Source organism: Pelodiscus sinensis, chromosome 7 (genome assembly GCF_052426305.1).
Source record: "Pelodiscus sinensis isolate ZL-2025 chromosome 7, ASM5242630v1, whole genome shotgun sequence".
Lineage (NCBI taxonomy): Eukaryota > Metazoa > Chordata > Testudines > Trionychidae > Pelodiscus > Pelodiscus sinensis.
In genome coordinates this window covers 51,301,616-51,324,393 of record NC_143058.1, presented here as the reverse complement: position 1 = coordinate 51,324,393, position 22,778 = coordinate 51,301,616, and the positions used below count along the sequence as shown (strand labels likewise).

The 22,778-nt window shown below is 37.7% G+C and overlaps 1 protein-coding gene across 1 annotated transcript in view; it reads right to left on the bottom strand.

Moving 5' to 3' along the window:
* Positions 1–2,797: 2,797 nt before the first annotated feature.
* The window catches only part of DNAJC10 (DnaJ heat shock protein family (Hsp40) member C10), a 40,374-nt gene continuing 20,393 nt past the window's right edge, over positions 2,798–22,778 (bottom strand). The window contains exons 12-23 of the mRNA XM_075933757.2: positions 22,600–22,713; positions 21,331–21,445; positions 18,918–19,045; positions 18,484–18,600; positions 16,989–17,090; positions 16,244–16,399; positions 14,478–14,611; positions 12,642–12,695; positions 11,002–11,149; positions 9,403–9,522; positions 8,583–8,702; positions 2,798–6,891 (exon numbers count right to left, since the gene is read on the bottom strand). Of these exons, the coding sequence (XP_075789872.1) occupies positions 6,880–6,891; positions 8,583–8,702; positions 9,403–9,522; positions 11,002–11,149; positions 12,642–12,695; positions 14,478–14,611; positions 16,244–16,399; positions 16,989–17,090; positions 18,484–18,600; positions 18,918–19,045; positions 21,331–21,445; positions 22,600–22,713 (1,320 nt within the window). The 3' untranslated portion in view covers positions 2,798–6,879. The remainder of the gene's footprint in view (positions 6,892–8,582; positions 8,703–9,402; positions 9,523–11,001; positions 11,150–12,641; positions 12,696–14,477; positions 14,612–16,243; positions 16,400–16,988; positions 17,091–18,483; positions 18,601–18,917; positions 19,046–21,330; positions 21,446–22,599; positions 22,714–22,778) is intronic.

The following is a 22,778-nucleotide window of genomic DNA, read 5'->3' as shown; positions in this document are numbered from 1 at the left end:
TCACTTTTAGATCCATTAGAGATCTTGCCCAGGCAAGTTAAAATGTTCCCGAACAGGTTTCTGTGTGTTACCATTTCAAATACCTGATTTGTGTCCATTAATCCTTTGTCATAGAGACCCTACAGTTTAACCAATATACATGGCAGAGGGGCATTGCTGGCACTTGATGGCGTACATCATACTAGTGGATATGCAGTGATATGAGTCTCTTATGTGGTTAGGTCCTGTCATGATGTCGCTGACAGCCATCCATATGTTATTTCAGAGGGAGGTGTAGACTCCAATTCTTGCCTCCAGAGGTATTGAGATGGTGATCAGATGCTTTCAATACTTCCTTAGTCCTGGCGTTGTCCTAGTTCATTGGGGTTAGGACAATTTGAGGACTTATCTAATGTGTGCCAATTGCCAGTAGGTGTTGGCAGTCTCCAAGATACAAGGACAAAGGAGCTACAACCTCTTACCCCACTCATGACCCCACAGGAGCCACTATGTCAGCTATATGCCACCCCAAAATCCTCTGATGGCTGCTATACTGGTATTAGGGCAGTCTTGATAGAGCTGTCCACAGCTGTTGATAAAGAGGATCCGAGCATACCATACTTTGTTCTGGACCAACCCAGGGGCAAAGTCGGGATGTCCCAACCTTAAAGTAATTCCACACTTTCCTATCCAGCATAGTGGTGGTGTTGGGGACTGAATTAGAATATGGATAGAACCCAATTGTGTTTCTATTTGTATTCACATTCATAGTCCCTCTAACTCCATATTCTGAAAACAAATGTTTATCTATCACCATTCCAAGTAATTGTTTTGTGTTTCCATTGGAACAAACTTGTTCTCTAGGGTCATTGTTTGTGCTGTCTTGTTTTTACTGGAAAAAAAAATTTAGATTCCTGACTTCAGAGGCAAAACTGAATCTAACATCTGCCCAAAATATTTAGTATTCAAAGGCATTTGCCCTCGTGCAGAGGACAAGAACTACATTTCTCTAAGTTCTATTAGTTCCTGTATTTTCACTACAGTGGATCTTATTCTAGTCAGGGGCATGTTCTTTTTTTAGTTTAAGTTTGGGCTCTTGCACCCCACTAATGTTTGTGTAATGAAAAGTATTTGAAAGGGGACATACAAATGGTAAAAAATATTATGCACACACACAGCCATATCTGATTGATTTTTTTTTAAATTTATATATAAAAATCAATCATACATACACATAGGCAGTCCCCGGGTTACATGGATCCGTACTTACAAATGGGGTGAGGCAACCCCGCACTAGCTGCTTCCCCGCAGCAGACCAGGGAGACGCGAAGCTAGCCCCCCTCCCCCCCAGCAGACCAGGGAGACGCGGAGCGGCTTTTCTCAGCAGACACCTCCGCTTGAGAATAAAGGACTGAGGGAAGTGAGGTGTGGGAGAATAAAACTGAGCTCTGGAGAAATGTTTGGCTAGAGTTTCCCCTACAATATGTACCAGTTCCGACTTACTTACAAATTCAACTTAAGAACAAACCTACAGTCCCTATTTTGTACGTAACCCGGGGACTGTGTGTGTGTGTGTGTGTGTGTGTGTGTGTGTGTGTGTGTGTGTGTGTGTGTGTGTGTGTGTGTCTCTCTCTCTCAGAGCTAAAGCAAATCCTAGTCCACTTTCTTCCATGGGATCATAATGTTATTCAATATGCAAATATACACAGAAGTATCAGAAAATACAAAAGTAAGGTTCTCAGCAACTTTCTCACCCACACTGCAGCTATATAATACTTTCCCTTACTGCTGATGAGGTGTAAGATGTAAGGATAATGGTTAGGGTGCCTTGATTATAATTTATGTGAGCTGGAAAACTATAATTATAACATTCTCAACAGGATATTTCATTTTCTTCCTCCATATTCTTTTGAAAACTTCTAGCCAACCATATCGCTACTGGCAACTAGCATTAATAGTAGCCCTTCAAATGCATCTATTGTGCATAGAAAATTACTGCAATAGTGTACCTATAATCTGTGCTTCCATACAACCCTCCCCCCAATCCCAATGTTCTGAAAAGGTTTTCCTCATCCATTTTCCATGTTTAAATTAAAAAGACCTTTTAATTGTGTCAAATTATTCGGGGGGGGGGGAGGGGGGAACCTTGCATGTAATCCGACCACCATATTCAGGCTGACAAATTCTGAATTACTTATCAATTGAAGAAGCTTTTACTTTGTTTCATATGTTTCTCAGGTAATATTAAAACTCCTTTGTTTCAGAAATGAATATTTTAATTATGAAGACGTGGCATCTGGGAATTGGAGAATTTGTACAAGATGTAATGTACTTGGATATTTAAAATAAGTAAAGAATCTCTACATATAACCGATGTATAAACTCCTTTTTGGGAGCAAGTAGGGAGAGGGGAAGAGAAGTGAGTGGTAAAATGGCCCTGATTTACAAAGGCATTTAGGTACCTAAAGAGACAAATTAATGTGTGGTGGAATTCACAAAAGTACGTAATCTGATTAGGTGCCAAATTCTCTTTGAAAAACACCAAATACCTCTGTAAATCTGGCCTTCAATGTGAGCATCACTTGTTTAGTTTCAAGTACTACGTGCTTTAGAAAGAAATAAAGGAAACAAATTTTGTAATTATGGATTCCAACACAGCTGACTTGATGGCATAGTTGGCATAAAAGACTATTAGAAGTTGGCAGGCTTCTCATGTAGGATGCAAAGTTTTTTGTTGTTGTTGTTTGTTCTTTTCTAAACTGGTTTGAGCAGAAGAGTAATCTTTGTGCCACAAACTCTCCAAACTTTGAAACATAAAGATGTTTTAGATTTTATTAGGAAATGATGGTTGATTTTACAATGACAAAAATATAGCGCTTCCAAAATTAAACTTGAAATATGTTTTAGAAATCAAACTTAAGATTATAGCTTGGATCTCCATAGTATTAAACTTGTTCTGCTTAGCAGTCAAAACAGCCTTTCAACCAGATGTGCAACTAAGTCAGCTCCTGCCTGAAATCAACCTGTGATCCTCCTTGCTTTATATGTCATCTCAGCAGTAAAGATTCAAAGAGCAAAACATTAGTTTAGTCAGAGATACAGTTTAGTTTTCTGCAGCTAACTAGCTTCATGGCCCTAACTTTGGTAAACCTCTATACTGATTAAGGCAAACATAACTCAAAATTGCCAAAGCCACATTTCCAAAACCTCCAATTCTGTTAGGACAACTCGTGCACACCTTACATATGTGTCACCATTACACTACATGCTGTCCAACCTTTCATGCAACCCACTTCTGTGATGTGGGGAAAGAGGAGGGAAGAATCTCAGCTGTATTAAGTTTGCTGTCTGTAATATAGAAATTTGGCAGGCTTAACATTGACTCAATCCCCCATGTGTTTTCAGCATCAGAAGCCCAGGAGAGTGCTTGTCGTGCTCTGGCTTGACTGAGACAGTTCATGGACTCCAGCCAAAGGGGTGTTGAATGTTAGAGAGGAAACAGTTGAAGAATCATCAGGGCTGGGTGTCCTAACTCTTCCACAGAGAAAAGAGAAAGCCATGATGCTGATGGAATAATGTTGCTTGTTAGGAGGGATAAGATTTAAGCTTTGTTTCTGTTTCTTCAGAGGAAATAAGAGGTGATGTTCAAGAGTTCCTTAAGTCAAAGCATCTAGTTTATACAGGTGGAACCTCTCTGGTCCAGAAGGACAATGAATGTTGCTGGACTAGAGAGCCCCAGCACAGAGGTTGCTAGTGGCTGGGAGCAGAGCTGAGGGGGTACCAGAACCCTTGCAGCTGGCTGGGATGGGAAGCCCATGGTGGGAGAGGGGAGAACAGAGCACACAGCTGGTGAGCCCACCCGAGCATGCAGGTGGGCTGCTGGGCTCACAACTGTGGGGCCAGGAAAGGGGTGGGGCTGCAGAGCTCACAGCTGGTGGGCCATGAATGTCTACAGAGCCACCGGCAGGGCTGACAGGGCCCCAAATGCCTGCAGGGCTGCCTTTGGAGCTCCTGGGGCTGCCACATGCAGAGGGCTGGAGCAACAGTGGCAGGTAGCTAGGGAGAAGAGCCCAAAGGAGAGGCTGGCACCCCCACCCAACCTTCCCTGATCCAGAAAACTCTTGTTCAGGAGATTCAACTGTATTCTAAATCGGGATTCATCTTCCAGTTTTTTACATACATAAACAGGTCTTTATTTTGGTTTGTTAGGTGTGTCACTGTGAAGATTTTTCTAAAAGAATGTAAATACTGCACAAGCTACACATGGTTTATTCTGTAATGCCTCTTTTTCCATATTAAAGACAATATGGTATCCCAAATTTGGCAGTTTAATTCCCTGGGGAAAAAATTTCTCCATTCCCACTTTGTTAAAGGAGTTATTCAGCATCTCTATTTTCACTATGACAGAGTGACTAGTACTGATACTTCTCTGATGCTACTTTGACTGCCAGTATCCTACAATATATCCTACAGTTTGCAGAATCTGGATCTTATTTAGTGACTTTGCTATTGTAGGTATCATGGAAAGTGCATTTAAATTACTGATTAAATTACAGATTACTAGCATAAAATTATATCTGCGATATTAGCAACAGAAAGTAAATGTGCCTTAAATAGCAGTATATTAGACTTTCTACCTGACCAGATTTGACACTAAGAACTGGCAATGCAGTTGACAAATAAAATCTTGCAAAAGTCTTTGAAAACATGCAGCATCCTATAGTAATTTTTCTAATCATAAGCATAAAAAGATATATTGGAAGGTAAAAGAAAAACCTTTAATGCCAAATCTCTAAAAATTGTAAAATACAATTTATACAATTTTTTTAAATTTCATGTCTTGGTATTATGCTGTTTGAGGTATGCTATATGGCAAGAATGTTTACAGATTTATACACAGCCGCCCTCATCTCAAATGAAATCTTAAATAATTTTTAAAATTTACTTACACACAATTGCCTTCTCATAGCCCATTTGTATTTCTTCTCTTCTACATGCTGAGGTCTCATAGTTGTGGACTTCTTTGGCTGCCAAATACTGGTATTCTGTGAACTAGATACTTCTAATGGGCACAATACTTCCATATCAGCAATACAAGTTGGAAGGGCTAACATGGGAGGGAATATTATTGAATCTGTATAATTACTTAAGAGCCTATGCAATAAGAAGGGTTACAATCCATCTAAGTCAGTAGGTTCTTATGCTTTTATTTTTTTAACCAAGAAGAATGCTGTGAATTCATTGTACTAGAATTTCTATAATTAAACTGCAAGTCAAGAAAAACTGTCCAGTCGTCTGTTTCTGCTGGGATGGATTTCCAAAAATAGTATTCAAAAATGTATAGCTATGATATCATCCTCTGGAGGAAAGGTAAGAGGTGATGGAATATGAGAAGTGAGGTTGCAGTTAAACAGGTACTGACTGGGACAAAAGTTTGTCATATATTTTATACTCTCCTGAGTGTGGGAAGAGTCTCCTCGATAAAATAAATAGATGTATTAAGGTTTTTTTTGTGGGGGTCAATGGCTGGCTGTACATTAGATATCCTGCAAGCAATATAAGTATCTGTAAACATGGGGTAAAATATTTGTGATTGGGTGCTTCAGATGGGCTAGCATCACCTTTTTTTTTCCCGCAAGTGTCTATAAGTTACTTAGTGAGGACAGAAGGTCTAGGAATTTCTGATATATTCATTATGGTAATTACAGTAGGTTCAATCATACAAATGTTGGGTGGATGAGGGGAAACAAGGAGAAAAGCTCATCTGGCAATGTCTAATCTGTATTTTTTAAAGAGTAAATCAAGATCGTGATCTTTTCAAAGAAGTTTGACTTACAGCACACAGTTTTTTGGACTAGAGTAAAAAACAAAACTATTTAAACTTTAAGTGCAAATGGTGCAAATAGAATCTTTTGTTGCACACAGAACTTTTAAAAATTCATCTTAATCACCTCAGAGTGAGAGTTAATGAAAATGTAGTAAATAAGATTGTCCAAGTAGACAGTTAAATGTTCATTATGAAATAGTCAAAATTCAGCAGGCACTTAATATGCACTATGAATTAGTTCCAAATTTCATGATGAAGATCTTCAAGTGTATCTGGGGAGGAGGGGGGAGAGAAGGGTCTGACAGTGGTCAAAGCAAGTTAAAAGGTGTGCCCCACAAATTCATCTGAGGCAAAGATAAATTTGAACACTTTTACTATGAAAGAAGCTGAAAATTCTGTATAGGATACATTTGTGTTATACCACAGAAGTATCTGAGTTAAACACTGAATTCTGAAAACCTAATATAGGGAGAGAGGAATAAAAAAACCAAACAAAGCTCTTCAAAACTTCTGTCACCTCAATTGGTAAGCTGCAGCAATATACTATAACAAAGATGACTGATTCTATAAATCTATTTTATTTCTGGCTGTTTGTTTGACTCACTATAAAATAAAAACCCCTAACTAAACTTCCATCATGAGGTAAGATTATTTTTCCTTCTCGTTGATGTCAGACAATTCCTCAGTGTTCAGGAAGGTACAGTGCATTCTGCTGTGTGAAAACCCAAGTTTGGCTGACTTGATTGCACACTTGTCCACAGGTTGAATGCAACATGTATGTTGCATGTGTAGGAAGAAACGGGATGCAGAGGGTGGATGAAAACCAGCTAGCCACCACTATTATCTAAGCCCTTGATTAGGAGTATATCAGAAAATAGAACAGGCACAGCCTGTTCCCAAATTCTTAGAATCCTTCCACAGCAAACAGAAAAACTCCCTCTCCAAAGGTGTCCATGAATTCAAACTAAAGTTTCTGTTTTTCCTATCATGAAATTAGTCTAACTTTTATTTTCATCATGGTGCCTTCTGTTTTTCACAGCTTCGGTACAGTCTGAATTGTATCCTCTTCAATATTAGAGTTCATCCTGGTAATAATAAAATAAAAATTACAATCCAAAACACTGATCCTCCATTATTTTTCTTTACAATTTGATTCTTACACTAGCTCTTCAACACTGTAACTTGGCTGGATAAACATTTAGCAAACTCTTCCAGCCTCAGGGTAAGCCTAACTTTCAATGTAAGCACAGGACTCAAACTCAGGCTCAAGCTTAGTTCCCACTTCCTCCTACAAACAATTCACATTTACTTATGGTCCCAGAACTCCATGGGATGGAGGGTCTGTTCCTGAGTCATGTCGGAATCCAGTGTTCAAATTCTATCACTCTGCAGTGTAGACACAGCCCCGCTGGACTCATGCTATTGGAAACTGCCAAAATTTCCCAGAATACCATGGGCCAACATTCCTTGTCCTCTGGACAGTCAAGTCCTCACTGCACCACTAGCAAAGGGCTAGAGAAGCCACATTTTGGTTAGGTGTTGGGAAGGCACTAGGAAGTCTGGGATATGGGTGGCTGGACTCAGGTCCATAAAATGCAGCATAAATACTAATGAAGGGTTATAAATGAGTGTATCCCTCAGTTTATCAACCCAGGATTTGCTAAGTCTAGTTACACAAAATGAGAGTTTATATTGCATTAAACTTTGACAGGAATGGTGCAAAAAAGGGCCTCCAGGAGGGCACTGTAACTGGTTCTGACACAACAACATTGCACTTAGCTGTGCTTACCCACAAAGCAGAAATGCTGGCTCAGTAAAAATGGTAACTAGTAAGTATGTCAACATGTAGATGACTGCATGATTAATCTATAAGCCTGGGCTTAATAGTTAATCTTAACAACTGCACACACTCCCCTCCTGTCAATGCCTCTGTATCAGAGATAACAAGAGGTGAGGAAGCAGGAGCCAGTGCCCACGAGAAGCTGGCTTAAAAGCAAGATCTCTATGAGCACCAGATCCACCTGCCCCTCCCCATGCTGCTGCCTCTAATAGTGGTAGCAGTGCGGAGGGTGAAGGGTGTAGGTGGGAGCCTGTTTTCAAGAAGGCTCCCCATGAGTGTTGACTAGAGAGGCAGTGGGGGGAGGGGCAGGCAGGAGCTGTGGGAAGCACTCTTAAAAGCTGGTTTCCCCTCAGAACCAACTTCTCAGTGCCACCTGCCTCCCTCTGCCCCCCCCCCCCGCATCTATGGGGGGGGGGGCAGTGGAGGCTGTCACAAAGCAGCCTCTGTCCACGGAGGCCTGGGCCTGCCGTGGACAGAGGCTGCTCCGTAGCATCAACCCCTGTCTGTGGCGTGGTCTGAGTTCCCTGTGGACAGGGACTGCTGCCACTCGGTGCTGCCGCCTCTGTATTAAGAGGCAGCAGCTCAGGGCAGCAGGCAGGAGCCAGTCTGCGTGGGAAGCCGGTTTTTAAATTGGGTCCCGCCTTCCACCCTGCGTTGCTGCTTCTGATAGACACACAACAGTGCGGGATGGCAGGGGGTTCGCTGGGAGTGGGAGCACATTAGCTGCTGGGACTATTGAATAGTCATGTAACCACTATTTCATGAGGTTACACGATTATTCATTACACTGTCTAACATCCCTAGTAACTAGCCCAAGATTGCATATAAAAAAATACAACATTTTATAGACAAAAGATGACAGGCTACCAAGATTCTTGAAACAGCTGTTCTTTACACTAAAATGTCTTCACAAAAGACAAAGCCCACATTTCATACCTTGTTTCTAGGAGATTTTTTTCTCTTTCCTTTATTTTGAATAACTGCTAATCTTTCAGTCAGAAGATCAGCTATGCTCTTTGCATCTCTGCTGTCTATATGCTCTCCAAGAACATTTTTCTTTGAAAACAAGGAGGGGGGAGGGAAAAGTACATTATTTTTTTCTGCTAAAAATGTCAATTTGTCAAAAGCATGATATTTTGTGGAAATGTCAGTTTTGACTGAAGTTAATTTGGAAAGAAAACAAATATGTAATCTCAAAACCTCTGTTTTGACCCAGCGTTGCTTCACTTTTTTATAATACAAAATCAAAACCAAACTTTTGGATGAAATGTTCTGTTTCATCGAAGCAAAGCATTTCAACTGGACCAAAAATACTTTACATTTTATTTTACAGGATATTTTAAAATTTACTGCTTTCATTCCATTTAGGAGTGGGAAACTTGTGTAATTTCTCACTAAATGAAAAATGGAGTACCCAGTTAGCTGTAAAATTATTTTTTTCATTGTTAAGTTGTCTAGATAGCAGCTTCCTTTCCTTCATCATTAGCTACAAGGACTATTTCTCAGTTCATTACATTTTTCCTGCTATGGTAATTCCAAGTATCTTTAAAAAGACACCAATATTTTTTAGTGTTTCATTTCCTTTAGAAAGATTAGGTTAGGGGAAAAAGCTGATAGAATCAGAAATAAAAAACTTGAACATTTAATTTCTAGTATAAAATTAAGCACTATCCAATCTTAAATAATAGTGGATCTAGACCAGTTAAGCTGCAGAACCTCCCCTCATTGGTTCACACAATTTAAACTAATATTTTACCTTTGCTCCTTCGTAGGGATAAAATTTAACTGTAGGGTAGGCTCTGATGCCAGCTGTCTGACAAGTATGACCATAAGCTTGACAGTCAACTTTTCCAGCTTTTATTTTTCCTTTAATAGTCTGAAAAAGAAAATTGCTTATTTTAATGGGATTTTTTGTAAACAAACTTCAAGATGTCCACGTGACAAATTGGCACTGTAGGAAAACACACAACAGAAGGATGGTATAGAATACACCAAGTATAGATAAAAGGGTAACATTTTTAAAAAACTGTCTGAAGTCCTAGTTTTAAAGCTAATGCAGGTGCTCTGAAGAATAAATCTTGTTGATTTTCATTGAGACTTGGGCTATGTTTACATTGCAATTTGGGTGTAATATGCAGCTTATGTAGCTGTACCAGTGTGAGCTTTAATCTACCCAAAATGCTAAAAATGTCAATGAGAATATGGTGGTGTAGGTTTCAGCATGGGCAGAACAAGGGGGTGAGGTGCGATTTGAATGATTTGAACACTCTTAATAAATGGAGTGAAAATAGAAAAGCAAAATTTTTACTCAGATTCAAAGAAACTGTAAACAAACAGGGACTTGAATGACACCTATCAAACTGAAAGATCTAGGATAAGAGCTACAAGCACAGACAAACATTCATAAAAGCAGCTTTGAGTACCCCCTACTAAACCTCAATGCAAGGACATGGGTGCCAGGGATATGGAAGAGATGTGTCCATGGTGGCACCACAGTAAATAGTTCTGTGGCACATAGGGCAGCCCCAGAGACTACTGTAAATAAGACATACCCCCAAGAACTGTTCGAGTTCTGCTAGAGTCACTGCATCTTCTACAACATTCCTGAATCAGGAGGGTGCAAAAGTAGCTTAAAGCTACGTTAGCCTTCTCTTTCCTTGGTCTGCACATTCTGTGCTGCTCCTTTTGAAAGGCATAGTACTGAATTTCATCCCTGCAAACCTCCCAATTTGTGTGTTGTCTTTGGAGCTCAGTTAGGCATTGTGGGCACCAGTTTGTCTCCCTATGAATACATAACTACTGGGACATCTTTCTTATATGCCAAAGAAAGGCAAGAGCACGGTTTTTCTCTGTTCTGCAATAATTGGTTCTGACCTTGAACAGGTCCCGGAAGCTGCCTATGCCACACATCCTTATATGTAAAATAAGATACTTGCCCACCTTGCAGAGGTAATGAAGATACATTCGGTATTGTGTAACACACATACCTATAAATAAAAACTTAAAAATTTAAAGAAATGATGTGATTTTTCTAAGTTTAGAGAAGAACTTCTCTCCAATCACATATGCAAGTACCTAATGGTACTGAGGAAATGAAGGGAAATAAAAAGCTTTCCCACATAATGAATTACTATGTGGCAGTAGGTAGTGTAGATTCACACCCTGGTTTGCTGCTTGGTATCTCGCTGTGCAGAAATGCCATAAGATTTATAGTTTTAAAATATACATGCTGCTGCATGATTTAAAATTTATAACTGCCACAGTAAGTCTACTGATAAGCATTATAAAGAAGTAGGTATTATTACTATTCATCAGAAGAAAACTAACTGGTGGTGTTAATAAGTTAAAAACTTACCCTAGCTAGCATCTCAAATTCTGGAGCAAAATTTTGGCAAGGGCCACACCAAGGAGCGTAAAAATCAATGACCCAATGATCTTTCCCATGCAAAACTTTTTCTGTGAAACTCTGGGGTGTCAGATCTTCTGAAACTTGAGGTAAATATCTGTGGAGAGGGGAAAATATTTATTAAAACCTTTACATATTTAAATTCCAGTTACACTAGAATCTTCCAGAAAATAGGGAACTGCTATAATGAAATGTAAATAAATGAAATGTAAATAATACAATTATGTTGAAAGCAGTATTTTCTTCAAGTCCAAGTCGAATCTCAAATTACTACAGTTCAAGTCTCAAGTCACGTCTTGAGTCCCTAAAGTCACTTTCGAGTCAAATCCCAAGTCGAGTCTCAAGTCTTAATTTAAAAAATTAACGTCAAGTTACTTTTGGACAAGCCATCAATATCAGCATTTTTGGACAATTTTTTCACCAAGTCAATTTAACAAAATTAGCAAGTTTCAAATCGAGTCCCAAGTCAAACAATGAACCCGAGTTGAATCACCTAGGCGACTTTAGTTGGACTCGAGTTCAAGTTGTAGGACTCGAGTCAACAACTCTGGTTGAAAAACCCTTTAGTTTACACGAGATATAGACATCTAAGCATTATCTCATTATTCTCAAACCAAAAACTTAGGATAGTGTGTAATCTGAGCATGAGGAAGGGGTGGAGCAAAAAACTGTCCATTCAATTTGAATGGTCTTATCTGCTAAATGGAAGTATCATCTTTTTTCCTTCAGAAGACTTGAACCTGGTACTTAGTTTGAATCTATAAAGTGAAAGACCTGTGTTCTGAGGCTACAATAATGTACAGCCTCAGATGTGGCTTCAGAAAAGTGACACAGCCTTCACTGTCGGAGGAAGCTAAGAATACCTTCTCTAAGCAATGTTATTAAGGCCTATGCCAGGCATGTCCAAAGTCTGGCCCGAGGGCCAATTGCGGCCTGTGTTCCGGTTTAATACGGCCCCACAGGTAATTTGGCAATATCGATCTTTTATGGCCCCCAACGAATCCATATGTATTGAGATGAATACATTGTAAAATCTCAGTTAGTCAGTTGGTCTAAATCAGTTATAAATATATTTGGACACAACATGTATACTTGGTGTTATGTTCCTGTTCATATTTTTTGAACTTAAAAGTTGACAGACAACCTTTATTACCAATAATATGTAATGTACTTTACAATGTTCCTGACATATATTTCAGCTTCCTGGATTTTTTTTTCATCTGGCCTTCAGATATGAAAGGCAGAGTGATTTAACACCTGTTTAGATTTGTCATCCATGTGACGAAATGAAAAGTATGCCGTTTGCAATAAACTTTGCATAAAATAGTTAATTTGCATTTAATTTTAATGGTTCAAAGAATGTCAGGCAAAATGGTCGGCCCTCACGCATGTTCACTTCATCAAATCTGGCCCTCTTTGAAAAAAGTTTGGACACCCCTGGCCTATGCCAACATAGTATAGAAATTACTGAATCTGACTTGTGAAGCAACATATCAATCTATCTAGGCACATCTAATGCTGTTTCTAGGTGCCAGCTTCTCCTAGACACAACCATTGGCTTGTGAACAAATTTCGATATAGTAACTCACCCAAGTGCCCAGCTTCTTAATGAATATGAATCCCTGCGCCAGCCATTGTAACTACTATGAGAAAATACACAAGAAAATACTAATTACACAATAGCTTGAATAGGTTTGAAAGACTATGTAGTGGTGTTAAATATGAACAAGATAATTTATTCACAAGATAATTTATTCACAAAGGTTAATATGCAATTCATTTGAATTCATAAGTTCTAGAATATATTTATACTATAGTTTACATAGCAAAAAAGCTATTTTCAAATCTGAGTAATAAAAGTCAATGATACACATTGTAAAGAACTGGAACATAAAGAGAAGATCAATCCTATGTTATGTTAAATTAAAAGAAGAATAAGGTAAATTTAGTACGTCAGTCAAATTGACCTTTTGTCAGGTAAAAATGCCAGTGAACATTATGTCTCTGGTAATATTTCCAGATAAATTTGCTAAATCTAATACAGGTGGGACAAGAAAATAGCACATGCTCAAGTGGAAAACACAATTCAGTAAAAATCCCAATTGTAACCTGTCTTACAGAGAACATTTGATTATTACAATAGAAATATTTACAATTAATTTGTTTTCATTCTATTAGCTTCTGTATTTGTCTCCATTAGCCAATGAAAACAAGCTACTTAGTGTATTATTTGAACGGCAAGTCCTGTAGGGGATTGTTTAAAAAACCATCCTTCACTGGAATTTTTCACAGAAATTAGTGAAACTAATAATCATGGGCTGTGTGCGGGTTTTACACACAAATATAAATTAATAGTCCAGTCTAACTCAATTCTTAATGACATTTATTTCCGGGGCACTATTTATCCCCAGAGTATATTTTAACACATTTCTTAATTACAAAATCATGCTTTCTGCAAAATTTGACGTTATTAAAGGTAACTTTTTCTCTTCCCAAAAAGGAAAACAAAATATCTTTTTTGGTTGAATTTCAGTGTTTGGGGAGAGATTTATATAAAAGGAATAAAAATCAACTTGCATCCCAGATAGTAAATTATGTAGACTGTATTAAGGAGTGCCATATATGCTCATGAAGCTTTGACTGTTGGACTATCGATGAGCATTTGATGAAACACTTCAGTTATACAAATAATTAGCCTTTCCCAATTCAGTTTACTCTTTCTTCAATAGTCTATTTGGCTGCTGAGGTATCGGGTAGGGTCAGAAATGTAAGTATTTGATGTTACAAAGCTATCAGAGAATAGGAGCATTATTACAATTTTTTTTAAAATGGCCAGATTTCACTTTCTGTAGCAGTAGTTCTCCCCCACCCCCACTCAAACATTTTTCTGTCATTGTCCCAAAGAAATGGTATGGTGAAAGAGCTCATGGGATGTGTGAGGTACCACTAATGTATGCACAGTGAGTCAGAACTATTGATGTCTTTTTTTTTTTTTTTTTTTTTTTTTGCAGAAGACACACACCCCGGATAATTTAAGAGTCTAGGGCACTGTTCTGTCTTAACTACCTATTTAGCCATTGACTTGGTAAAGAACAAGTTGTTCGAAGTTATATAATTCATGTTTGTTATTAATAAATATGCTGCTATGAAAACTTCCCGTTACCTTGGTAATAAAACAAAGGAATCCTAAACATTAAAAAAATTAAATTAATTTATTGTATTATTTTCACGTTACAGAACTGAAAATCTCAATGCGTGAGAATAAAATCATTCATATCATACTCAAAGACTTATGAGTTTCCCATAGCTTTGACTTACCATTTGAAAGATACTATTTTCCCTCCCTAACTCCTCCTTAATACAGTCTGAAGATAGTATAAACACACCATGCTATATTTTTCAACTTTAGGCAGTTATTTACTTACTAGTAATGATGACCTGTATTTGATTTTTGAGGGAAGAGTCTTATTTCAGGATATCCCTGTATATTTTCTTGATGACAGAAAGAAAAATATTTTTGACAGTCCATGCTGCCAACAGTGATTAATCCATTTAACAACTGAAAAAGAAACAAATATTGCATTTCCTAGTCAGTAAAATCACTCTGGGATCACACTGAAGTTAGGTCATGGCATATGAATCTCTTTCCAAGATGCATACTTCAGAATTTGGACATCAACATTTATTGCAGTCCTCATCTCTTGAGTTCTCAAGTAAGCAAAATGGAAAAGGCTGATAATTTTTTTCTTCCTTTCTTTTGTTTGTTGTGGTAATTGAGTCTATGCATGCAATAGAACCCTTATTTTACAAAAAACCTGGAGATTGAGACATTCATAATAATCAGAACATCAAATTTTATGAACATCTCAATTAGTGACTAAGTTGCTGCATGGTGCACTACATTACTTTCTTTTTGTCTCTCTAAGCATTGCAATGCGATTTCTAATGCACTGAAGGCATTGGCGTGTGAATGGGTTGTTAACTTAACATCACTTTGGTTTGGAAAAAGGGTTCGTATAACTGCTAATCTGGTGTTTGATTTTCATCGAGGCTATGTCTAGACTGCGAGCCTCTTTCAAAAGAGGCTTTTTTGAAAGATACTTTCGAAAAAGCCTCTTTCGAAAAAGAGAGTTTAGACTGCAAGCGGTACTTTCGAAAAAGCAAGCCGCTTTTTCGAAAGAGCGCCCAGGCAGTCTGGACGCTCTTTCGAAAAAGCCCTGTTTGCATTCAAGAACGCCTTTTTTCAAAGAGCACTTTTGAAAAAAGGAGTTCTTCCTCATGAAATTAGGTTTTCTGCCGTCGAAAGAAAAGCCGCGTTCTTTTGATTTAATTTCGAAAGAACGCGGCTGTAGTCTAGACGCAGGAGAAGTTTTTTTCGAAAAAAGGCTACTTTTTTCGAAAAAACCCTCGAGTCTGGACACAGCCCAAGTCATACTCTACATGTCTAGAACCATGATTAGTCTATACACACTGCTAACTGGCACAGAAATCAAAGATTTGTAATACTATTATGCAAATGACTACATATAAAGGCCACGCAAAGTAAGCACAGATTTAAATTCTGAAGCATGTATAGTTCAGATCACTGAAAATCAGACTTAAAACATCTTAAATACTATTTAATAAAAAAAATTGAAAAGCCCTATAAGGAACATTTTAGTCCCTTTTCTTTAAAGATTAAAATTAATGTTTATATTATGTATATTTTGAAATTAGAACAAGATCTTGATTTGACCCTATAGGTGCTACTTTAACTACAAATAATTATAATAAATTATCCTCCTACCATTCCTTAGAATCATGAACTTTTACCATTTCAGACCACTTTCACTCATGCTGCCTTCTACTCTCAAATTCTCAACCAGTTCCTCCCTATTTGTTAAAATTAACTCTAGAACAACCAACTCCCAAGTAGCTTTTTCCACCTTCTGAAATAAAAAATTGTCTCCAATACATTCTAAGAACTTGCTGGATAATCTGTGCCCTGCTGCATTATTTTCCCCACAAATGTCTAGATAGTTGAAGTCCCTCACCACAACCAAGTCCTATGCTTTGGATGATTTTATTTAATTGTTTAAAATTAATCACTAATCTTCCACTTATGGTAACTTCTCAGGTCAGTTTATTGAACCAGCTCAATATTTCTACTAAGTAGAACACTTGAAAACTTGGAATGTGAGTTCCATTTTACCCTGGCCATTCTTTTCCACTCTGGCATTAAAGCCTGGCAAGGCCCACACCAAGGAGCATAGAAATCAACCATCCAGACTTCATCTCGCTTTCTTCGTTTAACAAGTGCACTGAAAGTGTCTGGTGTTAAGGAGACCACCGAAGGGTTCATGAGATCCTAAAATACAAAAATAATGAGACTTACATTTGACACATGATGAAATTATCCTTATGCCATGTTATCAAATACAAACTGACTATGTAATGTTATCATGCTCATCTCACTTATGAAGCTTGTTTCTCTAAGTATCAATAAATCAAAAATCCAATAAATTAACAACTTCTGAAGAATAGACTCAGAATGTAGAGATTTGTACCTTATTTCACAAAGGTGATACAATTACTTGCAAGCTTAGGTTCATATATTCTGTACCACAATCTGAGCACTCTTGATAATGAATGTATTTCTCCTCCCTATAAGGTTATTAACCCCATTTGACAAGTGGGGAACTGAGGCAGAGACATACCAAGGACTTGCATAAGGTCACAGAAAAAGTACGTAGCAAAGCAGGGAAATGAATCCAGGTTTCCGAATTTCCAGACTAATACTCAGGAGACTATCCTTCCTCACCCAAGATAATCACCCCTCACTCCATCATTTTATGAATATCAGGTAGTTCTATTAGGATAGCTGGTTAGAAAAAAAAGCTGCCTTTGAAGGCAGTGTGAATTCAGTGACTGACACTGTCATAACGTGAGTCACATACCTCTATAAATTCCAAAATCTGTTCAGCAGAGTGATGCCCTTCATATTCATGAACATTGGACTGGTTGAACACAACCGTTGTTGGGTAAGCTCTAATGTTATGCTATCAAAAAACACAACAACAAAACACATTATAAAGAATGTTCTGGTTTGCTGCCAATACAATAAGCACCACTGGGTTCATACTATTGCTAGTCAATTTGCTTTGCACAGTACAACTCAAATATTTATACCATATACTTAATTTTGCCTGTGTACGTGTGTGGGGAGGGGAGGGTAAAGACTAGATGACATCGTCCCTTCCAGCCATGCATCTCTGATTTCTTGGATTCTGATACCTGAGAATTTGGAAGACCTAGAGAAGACTATGGATTGGGATCGCCAAACCCTAATTCATAGTGAAAAGGATCAAAGAATCAGAGCTGGAAAAGACCTCAGGAGATCATCAATTCCAGCCCCCCGCCCAAGGCAGGACCAATCCCAACTAAATCAATCCAGCCAGGGCTTTAAGTTGAGACTTTAAAAACCTCTAAGGATGGTTTTTCCTAATATCCAACCTAAACCTCTCCCACTGTAACTTAAAGATGCTGGTTTGTTTAAGAGGATGTACTGTTGGAGTTCAAAAGCAACTGAGCACTACTTTCACTGTGCTTGTGGGAACAAAACTCCAGCTTTTCCTAAGTCTTCTGACCAGTCCCCCTCCCCCCCCCCAAATAAACCAAAAATCTTTATTTAAAGTTTTCAGCTGTACCTCTCCCCAATCAGGTAAAACAGCTTGTACAGTACTAATGACTGTATATTCATTTTGCTATCTGTAAACCTACATTCCTCCATGATTTAAGGCCTTCAGTATCAGTGTACATTGATGGCAACTCTAAGGCTCTCAGTTGGCCCATATCCAGGTTAATTGTGCATACATTTTTAAAAATCAGTTGAATTCAATTGTCCACCAATTAAAATAAAGGTCTAATAAAGGCAAAAAATGGTAAGGAAAGGTCTTTCTTAAATACACAAATTAGTCTTGCATTTCTTGTGACCTTCAAAATTCCTGATTTGTACTGACGACAAAAGCAATGCAAATTAAAAGCAGCTGTAGGCTGTGACTGGGAACTTGAACTCTTTGTGACATTCTAAAAATGGTGCTTCCATTAGCATAACCTTTTCTGCTGTGTTTATCTCTCCATGTTCAAAGCAGTAACTCGACTAGTGTATATTTTGTAAATAGATTTGGAACGAGTAACTACATCTGTGCTCATTCATTTATCTCTCTAAAAGGACTGGAATTCGAATCTTTCCTGACCAATATGAAAGTCAGGGCAAGACTCGCATTTATAAAAACACATTTTAAGTTTAAACATTGTTTTAAGAGACCCACATAGTTTATTACCTTGAAAAAAAGACTTGATGATGGAGCACCTTGTTTGGATGTGCTCTGAAAGTTTTAACTACAAGAAAATGGCATTTCTTGAATAAGACTTTTTACTACTTGCACTTACCATGTTACAAAGCCCTTCATGGATTGTGCAGTCTAATGTGCCAAATTTAAGCTGACCAATAAGGTGCTTTGATGCTTTTCTCAACTCGGGCAACAAAGCTCGACATGGAGGACACCACTAAAAAAATGCAAATCATAGTACCACTGTTAAAGCAAAGCATATAAACACACAACTCTCCAGTAAGCAGTTCTCTGAAGAAATGTGAATACACACACACACGTGTCTATGTATATTGAACAATTTGTGGTCCTGACAAACAAGACTCCAATAAAGGATAAAAACATGTAATGTAGGAATGGTGCAATCTTCAATTAAATCATTAGGGTGATTCATACTATAGAATATCATCTTCAAAACAAAAATAGTTACATGTTTTAGCAAAAAAAAATAAATATATATATATATATATATATATATACCAATCTAATACGTACAGGTGCAAAGAAGTCAACAAGCCATGGTTCCTTCTCCTTGTCAGGAAAATTCTGAGGCCCAAGTGTGATAACATGAGAATTTACACTCTCTTTAGCAAACGCAATTATGTCATATAGGATCATCTTTCCTAAAAATACCCCCAAAATATGATTAGTCAATATTCATTTACCAAAAACAGAAGCATATTTCATTAGCAGTGTATGGTTTATCTTATTATGAATGTTATGCTAGAGATCAGGCTGAAGAGCTGGTAAACGCAAACAGTCATTGATCGCACTGGTGCTAATTCACAAACCACTGAAGTCAACAGGATTAATTCAGGTAACTTCAGTGGGCTTTGAATAAGGTCTTATTAAATTAAATAAACTGTAGAGCTACCATCTTACCTCACCACTCGTTTACTCAGTGTAGGAAACAAATAAGGCAGTTCATGCTGGACATTTGGATGAGAAAATTCTTAGTGAATAAAATGTCTACAATTTCTGTCCCAAGTCTGTATCTAAATCTTTTATAGTATTTCAGAGTTCTTTCAAGGAGACACTTCAATATGTAGGTTTGGAATTATTTACTTGTGAGCTTTGGAGGATTTATGCATATATGGCAAAAGTGGCTATGCGGCGGTGACTGAAATCAACCCTGTATTCACACACTACACACTAATGTAATAGTTTTTGTGGGATGTATGTCTTTTGAGTTGTCACATTTGAAAACTAACTCGGGTTAATAACAACATATTAAAATGTATGTAGCAATATTATATGTAAAGTTATACTGGGGAATTAATATTGTTAGCACATGTTCAAAACCACACAGCTCTGCCTGGGAAACATTATTAAACAGGTCTATGCTAAACAATTGTGTTAACTTCAATTTACATATTAGTAATGAACAGCATCCTGAAGATACTAGGGGGAGAAAATGGCAGGGATAGAACAATTTGCATTCTAGCAAACTCAAATGGGAGAAGAGCAAGCAAAGTGCTTCCTCCTCCTTTATCACCTTCCTCACATCGTTATGGATCAACTTTATTTATTGATTTATTTTTTGCAGGAAAGAGGTCTCCTTCAGAAGAATCTATTTCAAAGATTCAATGTCCTAAAAAGAAAGGCGCAGGAACCCTGATTTCTCTCTTACCTAAGATAAAAGCACAAGAACTTTTTGGGACTCTAGGACAGACTCTAACTTAGAAGAGGATTGGCCACCATCTTGCTGGAAGACTGTATATGAGAGAGGCCATTTTACATAAAGACTTGAACTAAAAATTTCTAGATTAAGTTTTAAATGCATGTTTCCCCATTTGGGAAAATTCAGGGCTGGGGACAGTGTGGACTCATCATCCCAGCTGTTAACCAAGGCCCGGTGAAGACAGTGGAAATCCATGATATTGCAGGTATTGCTCTAAGGCTGCCCAATACATAGACAGAATGCATACACATGGGCTGTGTCTAGACTGGCAAGTTTTTCCGCAAAAGCACCTGCGGAAAAACTTGCCAGCTGTCTACACTGGCCACTTGATTTTGCGCAAAAGCACTGACTTCCTACTGTCTGAAATCAGTGCTTCTTGTGCAAATACTATGCTGCTCCCGTTTGGGCAAAAGCTCTTTCCCAGAAATGCTTTTGCACAAAAGGGACAGTGTAGACAGCTGAAAACTGTTTTGCGCAAAAAAGCCCCGATGGTGAAAATGGCTATCGGGGCTTTCTTGCGCAAAACAGTGCCTAGATTGGCACAGGACGCTTTTCTGCAAAAAGTGCTTTTGCAGAAAAGCCTCTGTGCCAATCTAGACGCTCTTTTCCGCAAATGCTTTTAACGGAAAAACTTTTCCTTTAAAAGTATTTGCAGAAAATCATGCCAGTCTAGACGTAGCCATGGAGTTCCAGGCAGAAAGCCACTGTGACCAGGCATTGTGAAGCACTTACAGGAAAAGAGGAGAGCTGCACCTGTGAAGAGTTGTATTTTTACTCCATAATTTGACAACTGTGGGGGAATGTGAAATCAGCATATGGACTAGTGAGTTTTATTGCTGTGCTTTCTGTTGATATTTGTAAAGTAAGAGATTGGGTCCCAAGATTCTGAAGCCAAAAGCACTGTGCAAGCAGCATATGGGGAAGGGTGTGCCTTATGTCATTTTTTCAGCTACTTCTGCCAAGGCTATAATGACGTTTTTGAAATAGAGTGCGTACTAAAAAGTGAACAAGTAGGAGGATAACCTTTGGGGTTTGAGGACTGCTTACAGAAGGAAAAAAAAACATTTCAGAATAATATATAACAAGTCAAAAGGCAATTGTAGAGCAAAATTATGTCATGTTATTAGAGTTGTGAAAACAATTGCTCTGAGAAACAAATTCAGTCTGCAAAAGACTTCATCTAAAAAAATTACACACGATCTTAAAACTTCTGTCAGTTTTCCTTACCATGATGAATTTCATAATCTTCAGTTCCCCTTCCTTTAAAGGCTGCCAGACAGGGCTGATAGACATACAGATTACTGCAGACACTTGGTGCAGAAAGGCAGTCAAACTTTCCAACCTATTAAACAAACCGTAATATAAGAAAATCTCATTTATTTATATTACTATATTTGGAAAGTTGATGTAACATGCTCTTCCAAAAGGATTCTTCTTGTCCGCTATAAATGCAATTTTTTTTTAAGTGGTAGTGTTCTTTGATCAGTTTTATGGCTGATACGATGTTTAATGAGTAATAGAATTCACATGCATGTATGTATTGTAAACACAATTAGAGAAAAGCTTCTAAAAAACCAATTAAACATTGCAACATAGCAAGGCACTACTAATTCTTATTTCAAAAGCTGGTTTAGGGAATAGAAACTAGAATAATCCAATTTCTTCCAAATAAAATATCGAGAGAATATGGCACCTGAGAGAAATACTAGACAAAATTCTGCTCTTAGCAGAGTAAATTACTAGAATTTAACTAGAAAATTGTATGTCTGTTGTCTTTGTATAATTAAACTTCCCCTGGGAACACAAGAACTACTTTTTAAATTACTTTTAAGAATGGAAGTTAGTTTATTTCCAGCTTCAAGCAGGCACAAATAGTATAATTATTAAATTCTTGGGGGGAGAGGGGCAATATATTTAAAATACTGTTCAAGACTTGCAAGACTTTTTTGTTTGAGGCAAAAATGTCTTCATCTTCTGTAAGGAAATACTACACTAGATGTGGTGCGTACATATCAAATGTAACTGTTAAAATGAGGCAAATATGGGCTATAGCCAGTTTTCAAATACAAATGCCTAACCCATATTTAGGTATCTAAATCCACTCCGACACACATTTGATATAATTAAATTCAATGGGAGCTGCAAATGCTCAGTACTGTGAAAATCGTTTTGATTTAGACATGTAACTTGGGTTTACGTGCCTAACTTTGAACACCCAAGTTTGAAAATTGTGGCCTACAGAAGGAATAACCTATCCAATGGATCAGTGATACAGCAAGGTAGATTAAGGTAGCTATTTCCTGTTTTCACATATTCAAGTTCTACTTAATGGATCAGATTTTGTTCTGAAATTAATAGAATTATCCCGGATGTACACAGCTGTGAGCAAAATCTGTTTTAGAACTTACAACTGATAGGGAATAATAAGGAAGATAACATGAAACAGCTTGTTAATGAGAAGCTAGAAACCCTGATGCTAAATAAATGTATTCTTACCTGAATATGTTCATCTTTAAGTAGAAAATTCAATTTTTTAAACTCATGCACATTCGACTTGTCATTCTCACCAAACTGAAAGAAAACCAGCCACCGGTGATGAGCCAAGTGGGCCTTAAAATGGAAAGCAAATGAGAGAGAAATGCTTAGCTTCCAGATTCTATCATTTGTGAAAGTTA